The sequence below is a fragment of the Alexandromys fortis genome, unplaced genomic scaffold, assembly GCF_014885135.2.
Source record: "Alexandromys fortis isolate MF-2015 unplaced genomic scaffold, M_Fortis_MF-2015_v1.1 scaffold_42, whole genome shotgun sequence".
In the NCBI taxonomy this organism is placed as follows: domain Eukaryota; kingdom Metazoa; phylum Chordata; class Mammalia; order Rodentia; family Cricetidae; genus Alexandromys; species Alexandromys fortis.
The window spans coordinates 4,019,151-4,044,712 of NW_026067934.1; the positions used below are offsets into that span (position 1 = coordinate 4,019,151).

The 25,562-nt window shown below is 35.6% G+C and overlaps 1 protein-coding gene across 6 annotated transcripts in view; it reads left to right on the forward strand.

Annotated features, from left to right (window-relative positions):
• Nrxn1 (neurexin 1) overlaps nucleotides 1-25,562 on the forward strand; it is a 1,063,094-nt gene that overhangs the window by 887,650 nt on the left and 149,882 nt on the right. For 2 of the 6 annotated variants that reach the window (XM_050146062.1, XM_050146063.1), the window contains one exon: nucleotides 14,716-14,757. The exons of the other annotated variants lie outside the window; for them this stretch is intronic. In XM_050146062.1, coding sequence (XP_050002019.1) covers nucleotides 14,716-14,757 — 42 coding nt within the window. The remainder of the gene's footprint in view (nucleotides 1-14,715; nucleotides 14,758-25,562) is intronic. 6 annotated transcript variants of the gene reach the window in all.

Here is a 25,562-nt window from a genome sequence, read left to right on the forward strand (position 1 = left end):
AGGACAGAAGGAAAGGAAAGGAAAGGAAAGGAAAGGAAAGGAAAGGAAAGGAAAGGAAAGGAAAGGAAAGGAAAGGAAAAAATATTAGAAATATATTAAAAAATCAGAAGCTAGTACAGCATAATAATTAAGGAACAAGTATTTAGAAATAATTGTGACAATTATAATCTTTTATATCTAGGCATGCACTCTAGGTGTCTTTTCACTAAGAACTTTAATTAATATTAATTCATGAAAAGTGAGCAAACTTCCAGTTATTATTGTGAAGGACACATGCAATGGCTGACATATAAAAATATTATAGCACTCATGAAAATTGCATATATATTATACATATAAAAACACATTACTGCTAAACATGATAAAATTCTGAATGTATTGTGCACATATGAATTTAACGTTGTGAAGATCAGAGAGACCTCACCATTGTGTCATGTTATTGCCCTCTAGTCACCTCCTCTGCATACACTTTAGAATGATGCTGATTGGGGAAAGGACACAAGAATTTCAAACATCCTTTTCTCAAGCAACAGAGCCATAAAGGCTGCATATAAATTTCAAAGTGTGAGTGATCTAGATTAAAGTTTTTAGAACAAAGTGTTTTTAAATATGAGTTCAATATCATGGTCTAGTATATATCTTTTATATCAGCTTGTGGTTTGGCTATTTTTATTTTAAAAATTTAGGGAGGTTATTTTTCATTATAAAAACCACTAGACTAATGCTTTTACCACCAAATCCTATAATCAAGAGAATCAGGAACAGAACCAACAGACTATACTTCCTTCCTTTTAAAGTGCCTGCACTGCAAAATATGAGGGTTGAAATTAGTAATTAAGGATAGCACTTAACCTTCCATTACAGGGCTTTGTGGTAAGTGCTTTTCTATGAAGCAATTTATCTGATAGCGACACTATACGTTTAATGAAAAGCACCTACAGCATTGACCATTGGTATTATCCTATAATTGTCTGGAATGCTTTCATAGAGAAACTAATTAGTATGTGTAGGTTTTATGCTCTTTTAGCCAAAATGCAATATTCCTACAACCCAACAATACACATTTAAGAATAAATATTGAAATGTCTGAACATTAAACCTCTTATCCATTATTTTCTGTGCATGAAGCAATAACAGAAATAGTATTTTGCAAACCATTTAAAGTTGAGAAAACTGTTTCTTATTTCTTGTCAGTTAAAGCTCTAGAATATACTGCATCATTAATCACTGATTTGTTCCTAATTATAGTTATGAACAATATGTTCTCTATCATCAAAATAGACCTCTTCAAAACCTTTAATCCACAAAACCTTGTATCATTCACTGCCCACAACCCAAGATTATTTTCAATAAATTAGTTACTTTTGAAAATAAAACTGTCTTCATTTGCTACCATAGTATGTGAAAAAATATCTTTTATATCATTATAAAGTTAATGATTAATTTTATTTCAATGAGTACATGTAGCCTATCTATAAATATATGTACAAGAAACATATTAGGATAATATTTTAGCAACAAGACAACTTTTAACTGTTCAAGATAGTACATGGGAAAGGGTTGTATAATGTTTAACTAAGAATACAACACTCAAAACCAAAATGCAATGCAACAGATTCCAAGAAAGACAGATTATTTTGCAGTAAGTGATTTAAGAAACAGTGGACAAAATTTGGGTCTTTTAAAGTATGCATTTATTGGGTGTAATTAGCAGGTGGAGATCATGATTGAAAAACATTCGTGTAACTGTTAAACAGCTCACATACTAAATAGAAAAGAATGCAGAGGAGTGAAAAATTAGCAGGATGAGTATAGAATGTACTCTAAGCCCATAAGAACAATGAAAGAAGAGATGTTTTCGGTTTTTAGTCTCTTATCTTCTCCTTCTCCTCCTTTTCTCTCCCTTCCCCTTCCTCTCTCCATCACCTTTCTTTTCCTTCACCCTTTCTCTTTTCCCCTCTGATACTTCCTCTTCCTTTCCATTTTTTCCCCAATTTTTGCCTCTTGCTCTTTCATTTTACTGTTAACAACACTCAGCTTTCTAATGTTACAGTGTTTCATGAGGAGGCAATACACAGCAATGAACTGGAAATCTGGGGTGGGATGGTAGAGAGAGGAGAGGAGAGGAGAGAAGAGAGAGAGAGAGAGAGAGAGAGAGAGAGAGAGAGAGAGAGAGAGAGAGAGAGAGAGAGATTTTACCAATGTTCTGGAGTGTTAGATTGTCTGGCCTGGGTGACAAAAAGAATATTGAACACCTACCAAATTCAACCCAGGGAAAAATTAAATGGTTATTGGAATTAAGAGAAAGGAGCAACTGAAGGTCTGGAGAACTATGACAAAGTCAATTCTTTAGGAAAGAGGGAACTTACTTTTTTCTAGCTATGCAGTTTGTTTGAAGTCTTAGAGGTTTTAGCTAGACATTTAATCCTTTGTTTATTGGCTAAATCTGTAAAAAAAAATACATTTCAGGTCATGGGAAAGCCATACATCATTTCCTTTTAAATTCAACCCATTTATTTAAATGAATTGGGTACTCATCTTTTAACTCATGTCATCATTAATATATTGATAATTTAAGACAGTTCATTATTTAGTGTTAAAGGTTGATTATTTGTCAAGGTTGTTTGTAACCAAGTTTGGGTTATGTATGATATAATTAAGAAAATCTACGTTATTTGCAGTCGTAACTCTTAGAAGAGAAAATAAACTTCAAAGCCCTTCTATTCTAGCTTCTTTTTTTTTTAAAAAACAAACAAATTTAACCTTGAACAGGCCAATTTATTTTCTATAGATTATTACACTAGTTCATAGCTAGTCAAAGTGACTGACTCTTCTCTGTTGACAGAAATTCAATTTTTTTTTCCCCCTGAGACAGGGTTTCTCTGTGGCTTTGGAGCCTGTCCTGGAACTAGCTCTGTAGACCAGGCTGGTCTCGAACTCCCAGATATATGCCTGCCTCTGCCTCCCGAGTGCTGGGATTAAAGGCGTGCACCACCATTGCCCGCAGAAATTCAAATAACAGAGAAAATTGGTGAAGACTTTGATGTAGCATTGGTACAGCCGTTAAAGCTTTGGGTCCAACTTGCTTGATTGCCCTTAGATGCATATGTACTTCCCAGTCTGACATTTCTGGGAAACAGATGCAAACAAAGACTATGAGCATTAGACGGTAGCACATGGAATGAAAGTAACTTCTTAGAAAAGACACAGGAACTTGGTGAAAACTAACTTTCTAAATCAGTAGCGGTCATTAGTTAGGCACTCATTATTTTTAAATTTTACCTGAAAAACTTAATTAGTAAATTAGGTAAATCATTGCAGATAATTAGAATTATCACCTTAAAATCTTTAAGGACTTGAAGGAGAAAGAGTCTATCTTAGCAAAAGATTTGTCTCATGTTCTGGTTAACTAAATAAACTTGATTAAACCATTATCAACAGATTCTAGGATCTACATTAACCTTTGGTGGAAAAACATTGTCCTTTGTTTGCTAATTTTCACTGAAATGAAATTACAGATATGTTGAGTATTTGTTGCAATTTATCAGTGTTTGGCATATTTAAACATCCACCAGTATTAGTTTCCCACAATTTGTTCTTTGAAATATGAAAACAGGTAGCTAAAACTCTACTTTTTTTTTTAAATGCCTTTCTTCATGGAGTTCAGTTTTCCTAAGACTTTGGAGCTGTTATTGATGTTAAAGTATAATATACATTTTTATTGATCACTGTATTAAATATACTTCACTAAGGTTTACCAGCTAAGCATTGAAGACATCTAAAACTATGATACAAAGGGCATATTTTTAGGAACTTTAATTGTTCCTACATTTTTTAGGCCCTGGCTATTTTTAAATACCAGTTTACTGCTGATTTGGGAAATATTAATTGTTTCTACCTTGCTGTTTATTTGTTTAAAGAAAAGTTCTTCTGGTGGTTTGGTGGATTTTGGACTTATGTGGACTCCATACACTCCAGAGCAAAGAACATGTACATGTTTTTCAAGCTATTAGTTTCTATAGAACAAAAGAAGTAATGGATATTATATCAACAACTCTGAAATCCATTATAAAAATAGAGGTCTTGTAGTGTTTCTGAAAGTTGACATTTTTGTTTGATCCTTGCTTTATATTTACAGGAATGTTTGCTATGTTCTAATATAAGAGACTCAGATCTATTCATAACCTCTATAAAATGGTCTTCTACTAAGTACGCACTATCTGCCTCTTACCAGTATTCTACTCTATTACACCTGGTCCAGCTTGTCACAGGACTGATTTAATTATTGTCTATATGACAATTCAGAAGCAAGATGGCCCTAGCAGGACATTTCTTTCTATTTTTAAAGCACACTTATTCTTTATTCTAGAAAACAAATGTATTCATAACTGTTTATTACAAAGGGAACATACATGGCCTAAGTAGCTAGATTTTCTTTCAGATATGTATTATTATTATTATTTCTGACAGGATTTTACTGTGAATAGTGGCCAGGTATATAAATCAAAGATCTTATCTATTTATTCTACTAATTTAATCTTCCCACTTGAATAAGTTTTGCAATGGAGACATGAAAATAGTAAATAACATCTTGAGAAAGAGCCCAATAAGATAAGATGACATTTCTGATTGCCTAGCAATTGATATTTGAAGCTAAATTTAAGTTGAACTCACTTCAAGAATTAAGTATATTTTGAAACATTTAATGAGTATCATTTTGTTCCATTTTGCCAATTTTCAATGATACTTTTTACTTTGAAATTCTCATATTCTGTTTCTTAGGAACCAATCAATAAAAAGCAATATTCATTATTACTGCATCCATAAAATTTACTAAGTGAGGTATATCTTCTATTATAACCTAAAATGACATTCTTGTGACAGGATTCTTATTAAACTTCCTCTTTTATCTTTAAGTTTTCAGTGTTTACTTTAACAATTTAAATTCTTAGCATGATAAAGGGGTGTTCCAGTCATGATTTACTTATGTGAAGTCAGAGCATTGCCATGTATAATTTTGAATAAAGCAGCTAAAGATGCTGACAGGTTGCATTTAAGAGTTTTTTCCTAGAGATTTCAGTTGAATAGTGAATCTACCTGATGAGTGTAAACAATGAGTGTGGATATGAGTTTGTCTCTACGAATATATGCCTGAAAACCCTGTTAGACATGGTGACTCATGCCTATAATCTCAGCATTCAGAAGACTGAAGCGCACTTCCTTACTCTATGATTTAAAAAATGAGTGGGTACTAAATATCACATTATGACTAGTAAACCCTGGTCAGGAGATGACAGAGCATACAATGGTTAAAATTTTCTTCACTAAGTAGAAGGACCTATGTAAAATACACAAGAAAGTCTTTGGTTATAGACATTCTATAGGTCAATGTTTCTAAACCTTCTAAGAGTTTCTGCCTATAAAGAAACTCTGATGAAGCAGAAAATTACACATATATTTGAATTACTCTATAAATTGTGCATTTGACTTTTCAAACTTGCCTCTCAACATCAACAAATAAACCTTGAGTACATTTGACTAGGAACTGACACCTCAGTTCCAGATGATCTTCACAGATGCTGAGGTTTTAGAGGAAAATATGAATATGCTCTCAGTGGACTACAGTCAGCCTTTATTAACCAATGACTTCACCTTATTGGTGTATCCTTTACTCATCATATTCCTTTCTTATAAAAAGACCAATTTCTGTTATTTAATTTTAGAAAATTTTCTTTTTAAAAATAAACACAGTAATGACCCTATCCTTCTATTACATGTATTTGGGTACTGATGCATTCAAAATAAAATGAAATAATTACCTCACATACTTCTTGATATAATTTAATTCATTCGCATCCTTGATACTATACATAAAAATTCATGATCTCAGTCTAATCTTGCCTTATTTAGTTTTTATTGTTATGATAAAACTCTATGACAGAAAGCAACTTGTTTAGAAAAGGGTCTATTTTTTATTTCAGTTCTACATCACAGTCTATCAATGAAGGAAGTCAGGGTAGAAGTCTGGGCAGGAAACTAAAGGCAGGGACAGAGACGAAGCCTTGGAGGAATGCTGCTTACAGTCTTACTTCTCTGGGCTTGCTCAGCCTGCTGTCTTACAGCTTCCGTGACCACCAGCTGGCACTGCCCACAGTAAGCTGAGCCCTCAAACAACCATCATCAATCACAAAAATGTACAACAGATTTGCTCACAGCCTAATCCGTTGGAAGAATTTTCCAAAGCAAAATTTCTTCTTCCCAGATACCGCTATCTTGTATCAAGTTGAGATAAAACTAGGCAGTACAAATCCATAACAGTATTTTCAGCAGGGCTAAATATGTGGATAACAAAGGCAGAGCTGAGGGGACTGAGACCTTAGAGATGACTGTACTGTAGGTTGTAGATTAGATTCCATGATAAAGCACATTTGTTAACAACTTGAAAAACATGGCTTGTGTGAAGGCTCAGCAGGTAAAAGCACTTTCTACACTGCTCTGACGATATCTAGAACTCAAATAAGAAGCAAGGCTCACACCTGTTATCCCAGCACCCCCTGCTCTCTTACCATGACATGGCAGGTAAACACCGAAGAACTGGTCTTCTGACCACCACATGCGTATTGTGTTAGATATACCTGCAATAAATAAATAAAAACAAGTCCTGGTGAAACATAATAAACACTGGACTTTAATTAACACATGACATTTAATGTAAATTTGTTGGTTTGAGATTTGCCAACATTTTTCTTAAATTACAGCAGTGAATAAAAAGCATCAAACTCTCATTTCTTTCAGCGCTGACAGCCTCCTATAAGCTAAAAGCTCAGAGATGAGTGCCACTAAAAATATACTTTCCTCACTTATCTTTAGATTACTTCTCTAGAAAGAAGTTTTAAATGACAAAACTTTGTCTCTTTACCAAAGTAATAAAATCATATGTATCTGTCGCAAATAACTGATATATGCACATGAATATTTTGTTATTAGAAAAGTATGTTTATTTCTATAGAATATAAGCTTAGGTCTGTAACAATCCTAGGTATCACCTAATCTAATATTACAGAGTTTTCTTAAGATCCAATGACATAATATATGTGAAAAGCTTTTGAAGTATGAAGCCTCTAAGTAGGCTGATATTAAAGTTAGATTATGATGATTAATATCTTACATCAAATTTAGCCTCATGTATAGAATAGTTCTCAGAGGCAGACTTTCATCTCATGCATTTTCAAGTCTGTTTTGTTTTTAGCTTTGTAAATATGCCAGCATTTATTAACAGCTGAATTCCCCCAACCCTGCTATCACCGACTTGACTTTCCTCACATTAACTTTTATTGAAGTAATTTGTCATCTTGAGTACATTTTCTCTACTGGTGGTCAAGAGATTTAAAGTGGCCATTGAAAATCCAGAGCAGAGGAGACTCAGCACAAGTCCATCCAGAATACCACCATATACATCTGCAATAAACAATTTCAGCTGGAATTATGAGATATAAAACTAGGCAGAACAGAGGAACATTTAGCCTCATTTTTCTAGATAATGTCAACTAATTGATAACACACCATCGTAATTCAGCAGGGTCACCTTTGCTGGAGCATCTTAAAACTTGGAGCAGGGCTTTCAGTTCGCTCATTTATTATTTTTATTGCTTAGGGCGGCAGAATATTTAGACAAGAGTACATTTTATGGTTAGAGGAGAATCAAACAAATGAAGCTTTTAAAAATGCACAGGTGGCTTGGCCAAAAAGAAAGACAGGATGGTCACAATTAGAGGATTCCTGTACTTTATAGAAATGAAGTTCACATAGAAAGTTAGTCTACTAAGTTGAGTCTCTCTCTCTCTCTCTCTCTCTCTCTCTCTCTCTCTCTCTCTCTCTCTCTCTCTCTCTCTCTCTGTTTTTATGTATGTATATATTATATATAAATATATATAAAATATACACACACATATATAAATATATACAGTAGTGTTATTCTGGCATTGAGTGAAAGAGGGAACAGAGCTCAGCCCAAATCCTAGACATTTGTAGAACCCTCTAAATCCTCACTATTATATGACTCAGATTTGACAACAGTGACACGGAAAAGTGATTTGTGAATGACTCTTCATATTAGGCATTTTTTCTGTATATTATGCATTACCATCTAGGTATAATGACTTAAATTAGTCCATTAATATGCACATAATTATTAATATTCCATTTTGATGTAGAAAACAAGGCAACATTTCACATTGCAGTCCATCACTGAAGGAATACAGGACAAGAACTCAAGCAGGAAAGGAAACTGGAGGCAGGAATTGCTGCAGAGGCCATGGAGGGGAGCTGCTTACTGACTTGCTACTCATGGCTTGATCACCTGCTTTCTTATAGAATGAAGTGTTACAAACCCAAGGATGGCACCACCATCTGCCACCAATCATTAATTAAGAAAATGTCCTGCAAGCCTGTGTACAGCCATATCTTATAGAGATATTTCCTACTTTCAGATGACAATAGCTTGTGTCAAGTTGACATAAAACTATCCAGTACAATTTCCAATAGTGATACAGCTGGATCTTGAGGAGGCTTGATTCCCATCGCCTGAGGAGCTGCCACATTAAATTCTACAGTGGCTGTATAAATTTACACTTCCACCACATCCCATCCAGCACAAGCTGTCACATGGTTTATTGATCTTAGCCATTCTGATGGGTGTACAATAAAATCTCAAAGTAGTTTTGACTTGCATTTCATTGATAGCTAAAGATGCTGAACATTTCTTTAAGTGTTCTTCAGTCATTTGAGATTCCTCTTTTGAAAATTTTCTGATTGGATCTGTTATCTATTGTTTTAATTGAGTTATTAGTTTTCTTGCTATCTAGTTCTTTGAGTTCTTTATATATTTCAGATATTAATCCTCTATCAAATATTTAGCTTGGTAAAAAAAAATCTGTTCCCATTCTATAGGTTGACACTAAATGATAGTATCCTTTGCCATTAATAAGCTTTTAATTTCATTACATCACATTTATTAATTGTGTATCTTATTGCCTATGCTAATGTAATTGTGCTCTACTCAGAAAGTCTTTTCTTTTGTAATTTTTATTTATTTTTTAAAAACCTATTTTTTTTTCATTTTACATGCCAAATTCATTTAACCCCTCCCCTCCTCCTGCTCCTTCCACCTTTCCTTCCACTTTCCATCCCACCCATACATCTCCTCCTCAGAGAGGATAAGGCTTCCCATGCAAAGTCAACAAAGTCTAGCACACTGCTTTGAATCAGGACCAAGGCTCTTTCTGCTCTATCTAGGCTGAGCATCTGTATCCCTCCAGAAAGAATGGGTTCAAAAAGTCAGAACAAGCAGTAGGGATAAATCCTGTTTTCCCAGCCAGTGGCCCCACAGTCTGCTCCAGACAAATAACTGTCACCCACATTCAGAAGGTCTAGTTTGGTCCTATGCTGGTTCCCTCATTATCAGGCCAGAGTTGGAATGCTTCAATTAGCTCTGGTAAGCTATTTCTGTGGGTATCCCCATAATGGCCTTGACCTCTTTGCTCATATTCTCATTCCTCCCTCTATTCAACTGGAAATTGGGAGCTCAGCCCAGTGCTCATCTGTGGTTCCTCTGCATTTGTTTCCATCAGTTGCTGGATGTAGGTTCCATGATGACATTTAAAAAATCAGGCAAGGCCAGTTCAGGCACCCTGACCACTATTGATTAAGGTCTCAGCTGGGTCGTCCTTGTGGATTCCTGTGAATTTCTCTAGTGCTAGGTTTCTTGCTAGCCCCATAATGGCTCTCTCAATCAACATATCCATGTTTTCTGTCTCTGTCCTTCCCTCATCTTGACCATCCCATTCCCTCTAGTTCTCCTTCCCCTCCCTTTATTCCCTCCTCTTCCCCATCCACCTTCCCTTCTCCCAATTTTCTCAGAAGATCTTGTCTATTTCCCCTTCCCAGGAGGATCTATGTATGTTTCTCTTAGGGTTCTCCTTGTTACTTAGCTTCTCTGGGGTCATGCAATATATAAAGGCTTCTTAATATTTTTGTTGGATTTATCATTTCTTTGACTGATGAATCTATTTCCTTTATAGTATCTTCAACATTTGAGATTCTAGCTTCCATCTCTTGTATTCTGTTGGTTATGCTTGCGTTGGTAGTTCCTGTTTGTTTACCCAGGTTTTCCATTTCCAGAATTCCCTCAATTTATGTTTTCTTTATTCCCTCTATTTCAGTTTTCAAGTCTTAACTGTTTCCTTTGTGTGTTTAATGGCTTTTTCTTGATTTTCTTAAGTTTCTTTAAGAGATTTATTGATTTCTTCCAATTTTTGTTTGTCTTTTGCTTCATTTCTTCAATGTAATTTTTTCATTTCTCCTTTAAGGGTCTCTATGTCTTCATGAAGTTATATTTAAGATCGTTTTCTTCTGCTTCTTCTGTATTAGAATGATCAGGTCTTTCTGTTCTATTGCCACTAGGTTCAGGCACTATCATGTTGCTTTTGGGTTGTTGAATGAATTTTTGCATTGACACCTACCCATCTCTACCTCCATTTGGTGCCAGCAGTGTCTTTGTCTCTTAGCCCAATCCTTGTCGTTATTGTCTGTGTCTTAGGGAGCTGCTCTTAGTCTACTCTGTGCTGTTGCTGTCTGTGTCTTAGAGAGCTGCTGAGATCTTTTTTGGCCTACTTTCTTGGTCCACTCTGTGCAGTTTCAGCCTGTAATTTAGAGTTTCTCCGAAATTGTAGGGGATGGGTGGTTTGGGAGTCAGAGTGGGCCTTGTAGCTTACAAGGCAAATAGATGGGGATAGGGGTAGGAGCAGCCTACCCACAGGAAGCTTGCCTGCTGGCTGGCTAGTGAAGCTGAGCAGGTGCTTGAGGAATCCAGGGTTTTGCCCAGGTACAGAGGTCCTAGAGGATGGGGAGCCCATCTGGCTAGCTGATCTATTGTGTACAGTTGCAGCATGTTCTTCAGAGTTCCTCTGAGGTCCCAAAAGTCTTTTCTTGTGCCAGTGAGTTCAAGAGTATATCACATTTTCTCCTCTACTGGGTTCAGTGTATCTGGTTTAATGCTAAAGTGTCTGGTAGATTTGAAGTTGTGTTTATACAGGGTAATAAGTATGGACCTATGTGAATTCGTCTGCATGCAGCCATCCAGTTTGATCAGCAGCATTTGTCAAAGACGCTATTTTTTTCCACTAGGCATTTCAGGCTTCTTTATCCAAAATCAGATGTCTGTAGGTGTGTGAATTTATGTCTGGGTCTTCGACTCAATTCCATTGATCAATGTGCCTGTTTTTATACCAATACCATGCTGTTTTTACTATGATAACTCTGTAGTATAGCTTGAAATTGGGAATGGTGATACCAGCTTAGCTCTTTTATTTTTCAGGATTGTTCTAGTTACACTGTGTTCTTTGTGTTTCCATATGAAACTGAAAATTGTCCCTTCTAATTGATGAAGAATCGTTTGGAATTTCAATGAGGATTGAATTGAATCTGTAGATAGCTTTTGGTAGGATATCCATTTTTTACTTTATTAATCCTACTAATCCATAAGCATGGGAGATATTTCCGTCTTCTCAATTCATCTTTAGTTTCCTTCTTGAGTCTTACAGTTTTTGTCATACAAGTCTTTCATTAGATTAGAGTAGAGTAGACCCAAAACAGTGTCTACATTTTGAGATGATTTAAAAAGGTGTTGTTTACCACATTTTTTCTCAGTTCATCTGTCATCTGAATATAGGATTTCTATTGATTTTTATTTGTTAATTTTGTATGGAGCTAGTTTACTAAATTATCAGTGGTATGAGTTTCCTAATGGTTTTAGAGTCACTTATGTATGTTATCATATCATTGGAAATTAAAGATAGTTTGACTTTTTCCTTTCCATTTTATCTCCTCTTGAATTTTCTCAGTTGTCTTGTTGTTCTAGCTGAGATTTGAAGTACTGTATTAAATAGGTATAAAGAGTTTAGTGGAATGCTTTGAGTTTCTCTCCCTTTAAGTTGATGTTGGCTATTGGGCTTGCTTTCATTATATAGAGGTATGACCCTTATATCCATAATCTTTCCATTATTATTTTTGTGAAGGGATATTGAATTTTTCGAAGGCCTTTTATTCTTCTAATGAGATGATCTTATGGTTTTTGATTTTCATTTTGTTTATATGGAAGATTACATTTACAGATTTGCGTATATAGAACCATCCTTGCATAGCTTAGAAGAAACCTGCTTGATACTGTTAGATGATATTTTTGATGTATTCTTGAATTTGTCTTGAAAATAGTTAATTGAGAATTTCCCCCCCTTATGTTTATAAGGGAAATTGGCCTGTAATTCTCTTTAATTGTTGGGTCTTTATTTGGTTTTGGTATCAGAGTAACTATGGCTTCATAAAATGAATTGGTCAATGTTCCTTTTCTTTCTCTTTTGTGAAATAATTTAAGGACTTTGGAATTTGTTAAGGGATATTTGATCACACTATGTGAAGATGTGTCACTTCCTGTGCCTAAGGCACTTTCTGATTAGTTTAATACAGAACTGAATGGCCAATAGCTAGGCAAGAGAGGATAGGCAGTTCTTCCGGGAAGAAAGAAGAACTTAGGGAAAAAATCTGTCACAAGGGATTTTACCTACCAGAAGTCCAAGAAGTTGGCTGATCAGTATGGAAGAGAGATAACAAACCATGTGGCAATACATAGATTAATATAAACATGTTAATATAAGTTATAAGAGCTAGTTGGGAACAAGCCTAAGCTAACGCCAAGCTTTAATATTTAATAAAATGCCTCTTAGTCATTATTTGGGAGCTGGTGGGCCAAAGAAAGTCTGAGTGCATTGGGTGTCCAATGTAGAGGCATGTATATCCATGTGTAGGGCATGTGCTTCAGAAGACTAGACAGAAATGCCTGCTGCAGCATGAGCTCAACAACTTCTCTAAGATGAGGCAGATAAATACAGCTCCAAGACAGTGCCTACCAGCCCAAGATTTGTATCTCACAGACCAAGGGGTGGCTGAGACAACTTCCAGAACCATGTGCTAAACAGAGCTGCGAAAAAGAGCCTATAGATGCACAAAATGGCTTTGCAACAGTTTTGCACTATTTTTCTGAAGCCATGGCCTGCAGAAAACCAGGTCCAGAATGAGAAAACCTCTGAACAGGTACAATATGCTTGAAAAAAGTTGCTTAGATGCTGAAAAAGAAGAGAAAATGGGTAAAGAGAGTCAGAAAAGATAGTTTAAAAACATAAAGTTTTAAAGAAAGAGTAAAGTAATATAAAAAGAATAAGTCATATAAGGATGGGAAATAGCATAACACAGGACGTTTGGAGCCTCTATACTCTTCTTTTAACATTAAATTTTAAAATGCTAATGAATAAAAGCTGCTGAGAGGCATTGGATAATCCTACTAAATCCTACTAAATTAAACCAGCCTATATATTTTATGCATTTCCAGGCAGCCAGTTGTTTCTACCAATTCTATATTTTTTTTATGTTGCTTGCTCTGCACTTCCTGTTTACTTTGGTAATATTGTAGCCTTCTGAGGCATCTGATAGTGTTGAAGACTCTATTGTTATAGTTTTACCATTTTCGTTGTTACCAACTTCAAAATAGAAACTCACAAAAGAGATGTAAAAGGTTAAGAGATATAAAAGCTTAAATTATTTATTTAAAAAAATGTTTTAGGGTCCAAAAATTTATATTTAGTCTGGCAATACAAGTTATAATAAAAAATGGTTAAGGTATAAAACTATGGACTCACCAAGATAGTAAGGTAATGAGGTACTTTCTCCAAATTTGCCATATAGAAATAGACTGGACATTGTGAATGTAATTTTTACCTAATAATTGTTCTTATTTTATATAGTTATACTATGTTAGAGTTTAAACCTTTCATTTTTATTTAGACAAAAAAGGGGAAATGTTGCAGGATATTTGATCACATGGTATGAAGGTATGTCACTTTACCAATCCTGCCTAAGACACCTACTGATTGGTTTAATAAAGAACTGAACAATCATTAGCTAAGTAGGAGAGGATGGGAGGACTTCTGGAAAAAGAAGAACTCAGGTAAAGAATCTGGACCAGAGAATTTTATCATCCAAAAGCAGAAGTGGGACATAAAGTATAGAGAAGAGGTAACAAACAATGTGATAGAAAGTAAACAAATATAAACTATTTTAAGTTATACGAGCTAGTTGGAAATAAACCTAAGCTAAGAACACGCTTTCATGCTTAATAAAAAGTCTCCATGTCATTATTTGGGAGCTCTGGTCCAAAGAAAGTCTAACTACAAATCTTCTTTCAAATTATAGTAAATTTCTATACTAAAATTATTCTGTCCTGGGCTATTTCAGTAAGGGTTATAGGTCTTTTCAAATTAATTTTTGATCTTGATTTTACTTTGGTAAGTTTTATGTATGAAAATTATCTATTTCTTTTAGATTTTTCCATTTGTTGGAATACAGCTTTTTAAAGTATGTCCTTGTGATTTTTCTGGATTTTTACAGTGTCTGTTATTACTTTCCTCTTTTCATTTCTAATTTTGCTAATTTGAATCGTCTCTCTCCATTTTTAAATTAATTTTGATAAGTGTTTGTCAATGTTATTGATTTTTCTCAAACAGCCAACCCATGTTTCCTTGATTCTTCTTATTGTATTTTGTTGCTGTTTCTATTTTATTAATTTTATTCCTGATTTTTATTATTTTTTATGTCTACTTCTTTTAGGTGTGTTTTCTTCCTTTTGTTCTAGAGCTTTCGGTTGTGCTGGTAAGTTACTAGTATTAGAGCTCTTAAAAAATTTTTTTTTGTAGGCATTTAGTTTACTGTACTTGCCCTTTTAGAATCACCTCCATGTGTTCCATAAATTTGGGTAAGTATTTTCATTCAATTCTAGAAAGTCTTTAATTTCTTTCTTAATTTTTATGTTAATTTATTTTTTAACTAGGCATTAAATTGTTCAATTTCCAAGAGTTTGTAAACTTTTTTTGTTTCTGTTGTTGCTTAATCTGTGCTGATAAAATGTAGATTGTTATTTCTGTTTTCTTGTGTCTTGTTTCCCATATGTGGTCAGTCTTAGGGAAAGTTCCTTGAGGTGCTGATAAGGTATATTCTTTTATAATTTGTGTGAAATGTTCTGTAAATATATATTGGTCCATTTGTTTGTTCGTTTGTTTGTTTTTTACATTTTATTGATTCTTGGTGGGTTTCACAACATATATCCTGACCCAATTTGTCTCACAACCCTTTGCTTCTGCTTCTGACCTTTCAACCTTCCCCCACAAAAACAAAACAAAAACCTAAAAGTCAAAGCAATAACAACAAATATAACTTTAAGAGATCTCAGCATGGAAGCTGCAGTGTGACACAGTCACACAGTAGACCCTTTGGTCCATATATCCTAACTTGTAAGTGTTCGTTGCAATGAGTCATTGGTCTGATTCAAGTCCTCTGGTTTCTGATTGATAGTGAGCTCACACTGGGATTTCTCTTGGATATATTATTGTTGTCTTATGTCCTGGACATCCTGTAGCTCTAGATCAACAGATCTGGTCCCTTCATATGCTCAAGCAGTTCATAGATGAGGTGGGTAGTGAGGTGAGCTGCCTTGTATCTTGGTTCTGGGCCTGAATGGTAGCTGGATTGTTTTCAGTTAACTCTAAAACTTCTCTGTCTAGTGTTTGTCTAGATGACCTGTCTCTTTGTGAGAGAGGGATATTGAAGTCTCCCACTATGAGTGAGGGTTGACATGTGATTTAAATTATAGCAGCATTTTTTATGAAATTGTATACCGTTGTGTTTGGTGTGCAAATATTAAGACTTGCAGTATCTTCTTGGTGGATTTTCCCTTGTTGGGTAGGTAGTGTCCTTCTCTGTCTCTTCTGATTAGCTTTTGTTTGAAGACTATTTTGTCAGATATTGAAATGGCTACCCCAACATTTTTGTTAGGTTCATTTACTTCGAATCTCCCTTTCCATCCTTTTACAGTGAGGTGATGTCTATCCTGGATGTTAAAATACAGTTTTTTGGGTGCAGCAGAAGAATGGATCATTTATCTACATCTATTTTGTTATTCTGCATCTGTATCTTTTTATTGAGGAATTGAAAACATTGATGTTGAGAAATATCAATAAGTGATATTTGTTTGTTCCTGTTATTTTCTTCTTGTTTTGATGGTGATTGTGGATGTGAGGTCTTATATTTTATTTCTCTCTCTCTCTCTCTCTCTCTCTCTCTCTCTCTCTCTCTCTCTCTCTGTGTGTGTGTGTGTGTTTGTGTGTGTGTGTGTTTTCTTTTGATTTGATGGTTGGGGATTATTTATTCCTCTTGTTTTCTTGTATGTGATTAACCTCTTTAGCTTGGAGTTTTTCTTCTAGCACATTTTATAGAGCTGAATTTATAGATAGGTATTATATAAATCTGATATTTGTTTTGATATTTTTTCCTGGTGCGTCTTCTTTTCTCCATCTATTGTTCTTGAAAATTTTTTTGGGCACAGTCATCTCAGCTGTCATGTGGTCTCTAAGAACCTGTAGGCAATCTATTCAGGTCCTTCTGACTCTTAATGTTTACATGGGCAGTCAGATGCTTTTCTAATAGGTCTGATTTTATATGTTACTTTGTCTTCTTCTCCTATAATAATATTCATTTCATTTTCTATTTTAATTATTATTTGTTAAAGGGACTTTCTTTTCTTTTCTAGTCAGATTATCTGTTGTTCTGCTTGTTTCCTGTCAGAATCACCTTCTTTAGTTAGGAAATTTTCCCATGATTTTGTTGAAAATATGTTCTGTATTTGACTTCAGGTTTTTCTCCTTCCTGTATTCCTATTATTCTTAGGTATGTCTTTTCATAGTGTCCAAGACTTCTGGAAGTTTTGTGCCTGTATATTTTTTAGACTTAACTTTTTTTTTTGACAGAAGTATCTTTTGTCTTTAGTGACTGAGATACTCGCTTACAACTCTTGAACTCTGTTGGTGAAGTTTGCTCTAGAGATGCCTGTTGAAGTTTCTGAATTTTCACTTTCTTATTTGTCTCAGTTTGGGCTTTTTTTAAGTTTTATTTCTATTTTCAGGTGTTGAATTGCTTTAATTCTTTCCTTTACTGTTTTTCTGTTATAGATTCATTTTCTCTTTAAGGATCACTATCAATATATAAAGACTATTTAGTCTTATTTTGTGGTTCATCTATGTTGTAACACTCAGGTCCTGATGTAGTAGGGTTTCTGGGCTCTAGTGGAGACACATTGTCCTGCCTGTTATTGGTTGTATTTCTATGCTAGTGTCTAGGCATCTGGGTTTGTGAAGATTGCAACCTCAGGTGTTCATAACTGGTCCTGTCTTTATTGGGTGTGTGGTTTTTTTTTCCTTTGATTTCTGTTACCATCTATTAGGAAGTTCTTAGTAGGGAGGTAGTGGCTGTGTTTTGCTGGGTAGGAAGTTCTTCTGAGATCCTGATAAGTGTGGCCACTGGAACATTCCAAATAAAATGTGTTTTTAAGCCTTGGAAGCAGACACATAGGCATGTGGATGGGTAGGACACAGTGCCGAGGATGTCCATAGGAGGAGAGAAAGCAGAGTGTTCCACTAGGATCTGTATTTAGTCCCTAGGAATAAAGGCAGATTGAGGAGAGGCTGCAGCAGTTGGCCTTCTACAGAGCTGGGAAGGAGACTAGGAGATGGGACTTCTAAGGAATGGAGGGAGATGTAAAGACGTTCAAAAATTCTACCTGTGAAGTTGGCCAGAGTAGACTCTGGGTTCCCAAGATATGCCTGCGAAGAGGAGGCTGAGATAAAACAATGAGTAGAAGGAAGGAAATTTGGAAGGGAAATCTGTGTGATCTGCTGGAGACAGGGGCCGTAGGGGAAGGAATGACTGCACCTGGTGGTGTGCTACAAAGCTGGAAGGACATTGAGGGATTGGTTTTGCAGGAGGTGGAGATCTACAGTTAGCCTACCTGCTTCCCTAGCTGAAGTAGCCTATAATTTTCAGGAAGTGCCTGCTGGAGTTGGGGATTGAAATAAAGCAATGAATGAGCCGGTGCTCTATTCCCAGTTTTTTTTTTTCATATGGGAGTTACAATACCAGTTATTATTGTTTATGTTTACATGCTGGGCATTAAAACCAGAGACTTTTTGTACTAGGGAAGTTCTCTACCACTGAGATACATGACCAATCTATAAATAATACTTACTACTTCACTTCAAATCTTTGAAGGCTATCCTGACATCCTTTTGATTTACAACAGGCTTTACAATAATGCTGTTTCCCAAAGCTTGTCATTCTAGCCTAGTTGCAGATTAGGTGCCAGGTCCAATTTTTACCCACTTTTAAACACCAGAATTGCTATAAGAAGTAGCAACCATGAACAAACAGTAGATCTATACTACAGACTTAAAGCAAAATTAAATTGACAAATTTAATTATCAATTATAATAAGTAAAATTAATTGAGAAGCTATATCAGTTAAGACATAATGGTAGGACCCCACTGCTTGGGTTTTGATCTCAGCTCAGATATTAATTACTGTAGTTTACAATGTTCTCTATGGATATAATAATAATTCAGATTTCATGAGGTTGTTTGAAATTTAACAGCTATTAAATAATAAATACAAAACAAGAACACCTTCCAATTGTTTTTATTTATGTAGGGGAAACTTCGCCCAATGGGAGGCATTTTCGCCTCAGGCTAATGTTTACATATAAATCTGGTGGCATGAGCCCTGCCCCACTCTTTTTTTGTATCTCCTGCTCATCGCTGGATTCCTGGTGTTGTAAGCTATTCCTTCATTAAAATTTGCTGTTTCATATTAAGCTAGCCTGGTTATTACGCCAACTACATCAGTGATACAAACCCCAGGCTTTCTATGCATGTGTACACAGTATTCCCTCTTTATTTTGGTTTTATATTCTGTAGCTTAGTTGCCAACAACCAACTTTGGTCTGAATGTATTAAATAGAAATTCCCATAAATAAACAATTCATCCATTTTACATTTTTCACTATTCTGTGTAATATTCAAAATCTTCCAATTGGCTCTGTCCATCCTCAGGGTTGACTCATCCCTTTCTCTAACACATCAATAGCCACGCATCCGTAAGTCTCCTAAGAACCATAAAGATTAGCAAATTTAGCATGCTGGTATTGCAGAGCTGGTTTTCAGTTGGCCCTGGTTCTTAACAAGGTCAATAAAATGTGATAGTTGTGATGCTATCAACTTGATTGGGATATTTTGTTATAATCATTCTACCTCATCATTAGTTATTGTCTTAGTTACAATTTCTGTTGCTGTGAAGAGCCACCATGACCATGTCAACTCTTATAAAGGAAAACATAAGTGGGACTGGCTCACAGTTTCAGAAACTTAGTCCATTATCAGCATGGTGGGACATAGTGGCATGAAGTCAGATGCAGTGCTAGAGTCGTAGCTCAGAGCTCTAAATCTTGCACAGGCGACAATAAGTGAACTGAGATCCTGGGTGTGACTTGAACATGTATGAGACCTCAAAGCACGCCTTCACAGTGACACACCTACTCCAACAAGCCACACCTCCTAATAGTGCCTCTCCTGCTGAGCTTATGGGGGTCAATTACTTTCAAACTACCACAGTTATTATGAGTTATTTTCTTATTGTGCCTAATAGCAAATTTTGCCCTAAGTATGTGTGGTTAGAAAATACACTACACTGTCAGGGACCCTCAGTAGTTTGAGGCATCCACTAAGGGTCTTGGGATAAATGTGACTACTGCATTTGACTATAGGAACAAATTTATCTTGTCATAGCTGTCAGAAGTGAGGTCACATACACAGAGATAAATGGCTCCTAGCATGTCAGAGTGTTGCTCCTGACCCCAGCAAACATGTAATTGCTGCAGATCTTCTACCTCAAAACCTATTCTCTCGCTAGGAAGGGCACAACTTCAGTTAAGTGAGTGCCACAGAGAGTACGTTTTGAAAATATTTAAATAAAGGAACAGACAAATGGTAATTTAGGCTACCTTCATGGAAGAGCAAAGTGTGAGCTGGGCATTGGAGAGTCATGTGGATTTTAATCAATGATTATCATAGAGGCCATGCTAGCAGGTGGGCAGGAGACCACAGTAGAGGTTCTGTCTTTCAATTGCTTTAAGAGTGCATGCTTTTCTTTCTGTTCAAAGGTGTTTTTCTTAAATATTCATTCCATTCTCAGTCCTTGATATACCAAGAGACTCATGACTACAACCTAGTCATTGATTTTATGTGTAAAGTTCCACATTATAGAGTCATATCCTAACACAGGTCCAAAAGCCTTAGATCCTGCATTACTGCGTCTGTGACCAAGTGTTAAGACCCAGTTCCTCATGGTCCACCTATCTGTTAAACCTGATAAAGAGCAAAAGAAACCAAAGAATGCTGTTTTTATCCTACTGGAGTTGAAGTACACTCGGGAGGAAACATTTATTAGGAGATGGTTTTGTGTTTGGAAATGCCATATTCTCGATCACTAAGCATAAGTATGAGGACTGAACAAGACATGAAGTAGACAAGAGAGGAGACATCTAATTCTTAAGAAGGACCATCATGTCTAGAATGGAGAAACGGCTAAGTATTAAGTATGCATTTTGTGTTCTTTGTAACAAGACATTTCTAGTAATTTTTTCTAACAACCCTGGTCATTAGAACCATAGGATCATGCTGATACCTATACTGTGCCAAGAAAATTTTTGTAGATATCAAGGTAGATCTCAGGATACCATATTGCTTTCCTCTTCAAGTGCCTTGGGTGCTCAAAAAAAATATTTTAACTCTGGTGATGATGTGGAATTAACTGTGCACGTGAACAGTACTCAGACAAGGTGTGGTGAGTGGCACATTTTGACATGACACTGGTATGTATCATCTCTCTGCACTGGAGAGCAAACCTAAGCGCTACTTCTTTTTTTTTAACATTCTTTTTTTTTTTATTTATTAAAGATTTCTGTCTCTTCCCCACCACCACCTCCCATATCCCTCTCCCTCCCCCAATCAACTCCCCCTCTCTCATCAGCCTGAAGAGCAGACCAGGTTCCCTGCCCTATGGGAAGTCCAAGGACCTCCCACCTCCTTCCAGGTCTAGTAAGGTGAATATCCAAACAGACTAGGCTCCCACAAAGCCAGTATGTGCAGTAGGATCAAAACCCAGTGCCACTTCTAAAAACACGCATCTTCCTGATTCCAACTGACTTGATTTCTGTTTGCTTGTGTTTTTGTTTTTTATTAAACTTGGTTCCTCAATTCATCTTCAATAGGTTGCGTTTCTGACTTATGTTGTTATTCTCCTGATGACCCCATGTGCCAAAAATATTTCTTGCTACCACAACAAAACAAGCAGCCAATGAGTTCAATAGTGGGCTTTGTTTCCCATCATTTTCTCTCTGTACTGACTTTATGCTAGTCATGTAAGAGTAATTGGTAAACTTTTACACTTGCAGTGGAAAACCTACGTGCATGCTCCTTGCTGGTAATTTATTTGTTATTCCAATCACCTGCTTTGATGTACTGAACATACCTAAAAGTCATTCAACGACGGCAGAAAAAAAGCCAGTGTGCATTCCACATCTCTAATCCTGGGTGTGTATCTACTTGGAAGGCTAAATTCAGAGAATTATAAGTGCAAAGCAAACTTGGGCAATGTATCAACATCTTCTCAGAAGACCAAACAAAGCAAACAAAATGTGCGGGACTCAATGAAAGAGTACTTGCCTAATATTCAGAAGGACCTAAGTTCAGTCTCTAGTACAGCAAGAAAACGTAATGGCAACATGGTTTTAGAATATTTCAATATTTAATCAAGTCAAGGCAAGAAAACCTATTGCTTTTGTCCATGAATTATGATGGTGTTCTTTTTATATTTTTACAGTTCATTTGGAAAAAGGATCCTGTCAATGTGCACAATTTTATGAAATTACATACGTCAACTCCATTAACATATGGTCCTTTCAGATTTTTCTAACTCTATAGACTTGAGAGACCATTCTATCTAGGTTATCACACATTTGCTGGAGAGTGGGTGAGGCTTTATCTAAGGTCACATTTCTCAGAGTCTGTAATTTTATATAATATAAAATAATAATTGGCATCATAGATTTAATACCATGTAGAAGAAACTGGTAAGAAGCTGTCCCTTGATGCTCTATAAGAATTGTGTCTAAAGCATAATTTGATAAAATATCTCCATATTACTGATATGATAAGCCTTGGGCAGATTTAGTGGTATGCCCATGGTGTATTACTGTGATTTTTTTCTTTAATACTACCAATTATAATTAGCTATCTTTCCCCATATATTTTATGTCTTTAAAAAAATACCACCTAAAGAAAAGCACTTTTCTAAAAGGGCATTTTTCATTTCTGTGAGAAATATACAATATAGTTCAACTTGTACTATGATGCTCAACTAAATTGTTTTGATAATGAAAAGTGTTTTTAAAAAGCCAACTCTTCTCGGCACTGTTTTATGCCGTGATCCCTTAGCTTAGGTATCAAATACAAACTGCTTTGTAAAACATGAAGCAACATAGACTTTTGCTTTAGCTTTGAAGTGTAGCCAAATAAAACACTTATGGTCAGATATCCAAAAGAAACAGGAACTGACAGTGCCACATTTTTCCAGTCTACGTTCCCATCTCGCTCCCAGATCACATTTACTTTTAACCAATAAAAGTAGAACAAAAGGCAAAATATCTGTCGAAATTTGGCCACTATTAGTGTTCCAACTAATGTCATTAGTGTTATATACATACTTTTCTTCGATTTTGTCTATTTTATCACTGTTGCGTTACTCTTAAAAGAGAATATGATCTATTTCTACTCTAAATTAATTATCAGTGTTACAAATTTTGTTGATTTCAGTATTTTTACCCAAACTTTATTTCAATATCTTTACAAATAATTAGCAGAAAGTCATTTTTGTATTTTATCATGGGATTTAATTCCATATCTATATAAGGCTTACTGCTGAATTACTTCTGTTTTCCCATTGTATTAAGGAGAAAAGTAATAAGAACTGCAGTTGCTGTAGCAATCTCTCCAACCTGAAAGATTAATAGTGGGATTAGAATGACTATAAGACAATATCAGCAAGCCTGGATCAAGAAGAGACTAGGAGCACGAAGTAGGTCTGTTAGTGGTTGAAGAGCAAAGATTCATTATCCACAAAGATGTGTAAGAACAAAGGTTCCTGAAAGAGACAAGCGGCTAACGACTACATTCTACTGATGTGCTTAGTAATTCATTTAAAATATTATACTTATGTATTTGAAAATATATGTGTATGCATGTACGTGCTTATGTATAACAACAATTAAAAAAGAGGCCACAAGTTTGAAAGAGTATTGGGGGTACATGAAAGAATTTGGAGAAAGGAAAGGGATGGGGCGAATGATGTTATTATACTTAGTTAAATAATTATTCAAAGATATTATATAAGATCTGTCATATTCTTGAAGGTATGCAGGATTACAGAAGGAATAAAAAACAACAAATCTACTGTTTTAGAACTTGCAGTTCTTTGGAGCACACACTTCATTTCAAATATACAGTATAGAGAGTAGGCTAGAGGATTCAGAAAGCATGTCTTAGAGTAAGGTAGGAGATGACATAGTAGTGCTGGGTGCCTTGGATTATGGCCTGGACAATGGAGTTAGAAAGACACTATTGTTGAAAATGATGGTTTAATTCTTCCTGAGAATAAAGGCTCCAGGAACATCAAAGCAGTTCAGAACACAAACGCAGGGCTTGCAGCTCCCTTCTCTCAGTTGTCTTCTAAGTAAAGGAAAGACCCAAATGTAGTTTGAAATCTGCTTGCATAGTTAGATCTAAGTGGTGAAGTTCCATATAAATGTTTGAAACCATAAGGGATTTTTGGAAAGCTCATCTCTCTTTTAGTCACCAGCTGACTAGCTGGATAGCCATCCCTTGGCCACTCCTTCATTATCCTTGATAAGTGTCAGGGTGGCTGTCACCCTGTTGCAGCTTCACTGAGCTGTGTACCCATCAGGATCTGGTATGCCTCCCAAACTAATTGTGAGTATTTACTATAATTTTTTGATATTTATTTATACAAACTTCTCTAGGCGGGATATGAGAATTGAAATTAGTATTAACAAACAGGTCGGTCTTTGGGTCTTGGAATTTGTTCCTAGGCCTTTGGAAATTGGCACAATAAGCATTTTCTGATTCCTACGTCTTTACCAAATTGAGGAGGGCATAAGCATATTTCTGAGAGAGAATCTCTCTTCATTTAATTGTCAGTGGATGTAAGGATTTGTTTACTCAGTGCTGTTCTGATTGGTTTACACTGAAATGTGGTACATAGACTGGGAAACTTCCTCTAAGGCAAACTTTCAAATCAAACCACACTCACCTATGTGAGTGCAGCTACCAGCAGCCGCAGAAGAAGTCAAGGGAGAGCCAGAAATGCCACAGAATGATGAGGTAGTTCCTTTTGCAAAAAGTCCTCCCTGTATGCAGTGGAGCTGCACATGCCTGCACCTACACATGTCACCCAGAAATACCTTTATGGTTATTTTATTAGTAATGCAAAAACTGTGGATTTTAAACTTTCTTTTGTAGTGATGCCAACTACTACAACTTCGGTGGTGGCTCCAATGATTTGCCACAAGCCAGAAGAGAATAGAATATGCTTTTAATATGGGGATGGAAGGAGAGGAAGGAGGGAAAACTGATTTATATGTAAAATAAATCTAAAAAATATTTAAATAAAAATAAAAGTAATAAAAAATAAAGTTAGTAATTTAAATGAGCATGGTATTGAGAATAACATAGTTCTTTGCTTTTTCATGTGAACATACAAGATGCCAGTTGTTAGTGTAACATCTTCAAGTAAATTTGCCATTGTTCTCTACACTGAAGATCTCAAACAGAACTCAGATCTCAGATATTTTTTTCAGTTAACAACAAAACACTGTCATGTGGTAATATCTATCTGTGAGTAAGCTTACTATATGATCTTGAAGTGACAAAATAATTTCTAATTATTTGTTAAATATACCATAGCATAGTACCACAGACTGTGGCTTAAACAGCAGCTTTTAGATTTTCACTGTTTTGTAGTCAGAGGCCTCAAGACTAAGCTGTCTTCAAGGCAGTTTTTTTCTGATTTGTTTCTTCATTTCAAAGCTGGTCTTTCTTCTGTACATGAATATCCCTCGTGTGTCCTTGAGTATCCAAATATTTTCTTATAAGACAAATAGTCACTAATGTAGGTCTCATGCAAATGGACCATTTATTTTAATAACCTCTTCCTTATGTGTGTGATTTGAATCCTTCAAGGCTATTTTTTAAAATGATTTATTTTTATTTTATGTGCATGAGTGTTTTGCCTGCATGTATGTATGTGCACCTTGTGTATGTAGTACCTGCAAAGATCAGATGAGTGCATCCGAGTCCTTGTAACTAGAATGACAGATAGTTGTGAGCTGACAAATGGCTGATGGGGACCAAACCCAGGTCTTCTGTAAGAATAACAAGTGCACTTAGCTGTGGAAACACAACCATAATCACCTTCTGATGTACCGTGGGATATAGGTTTG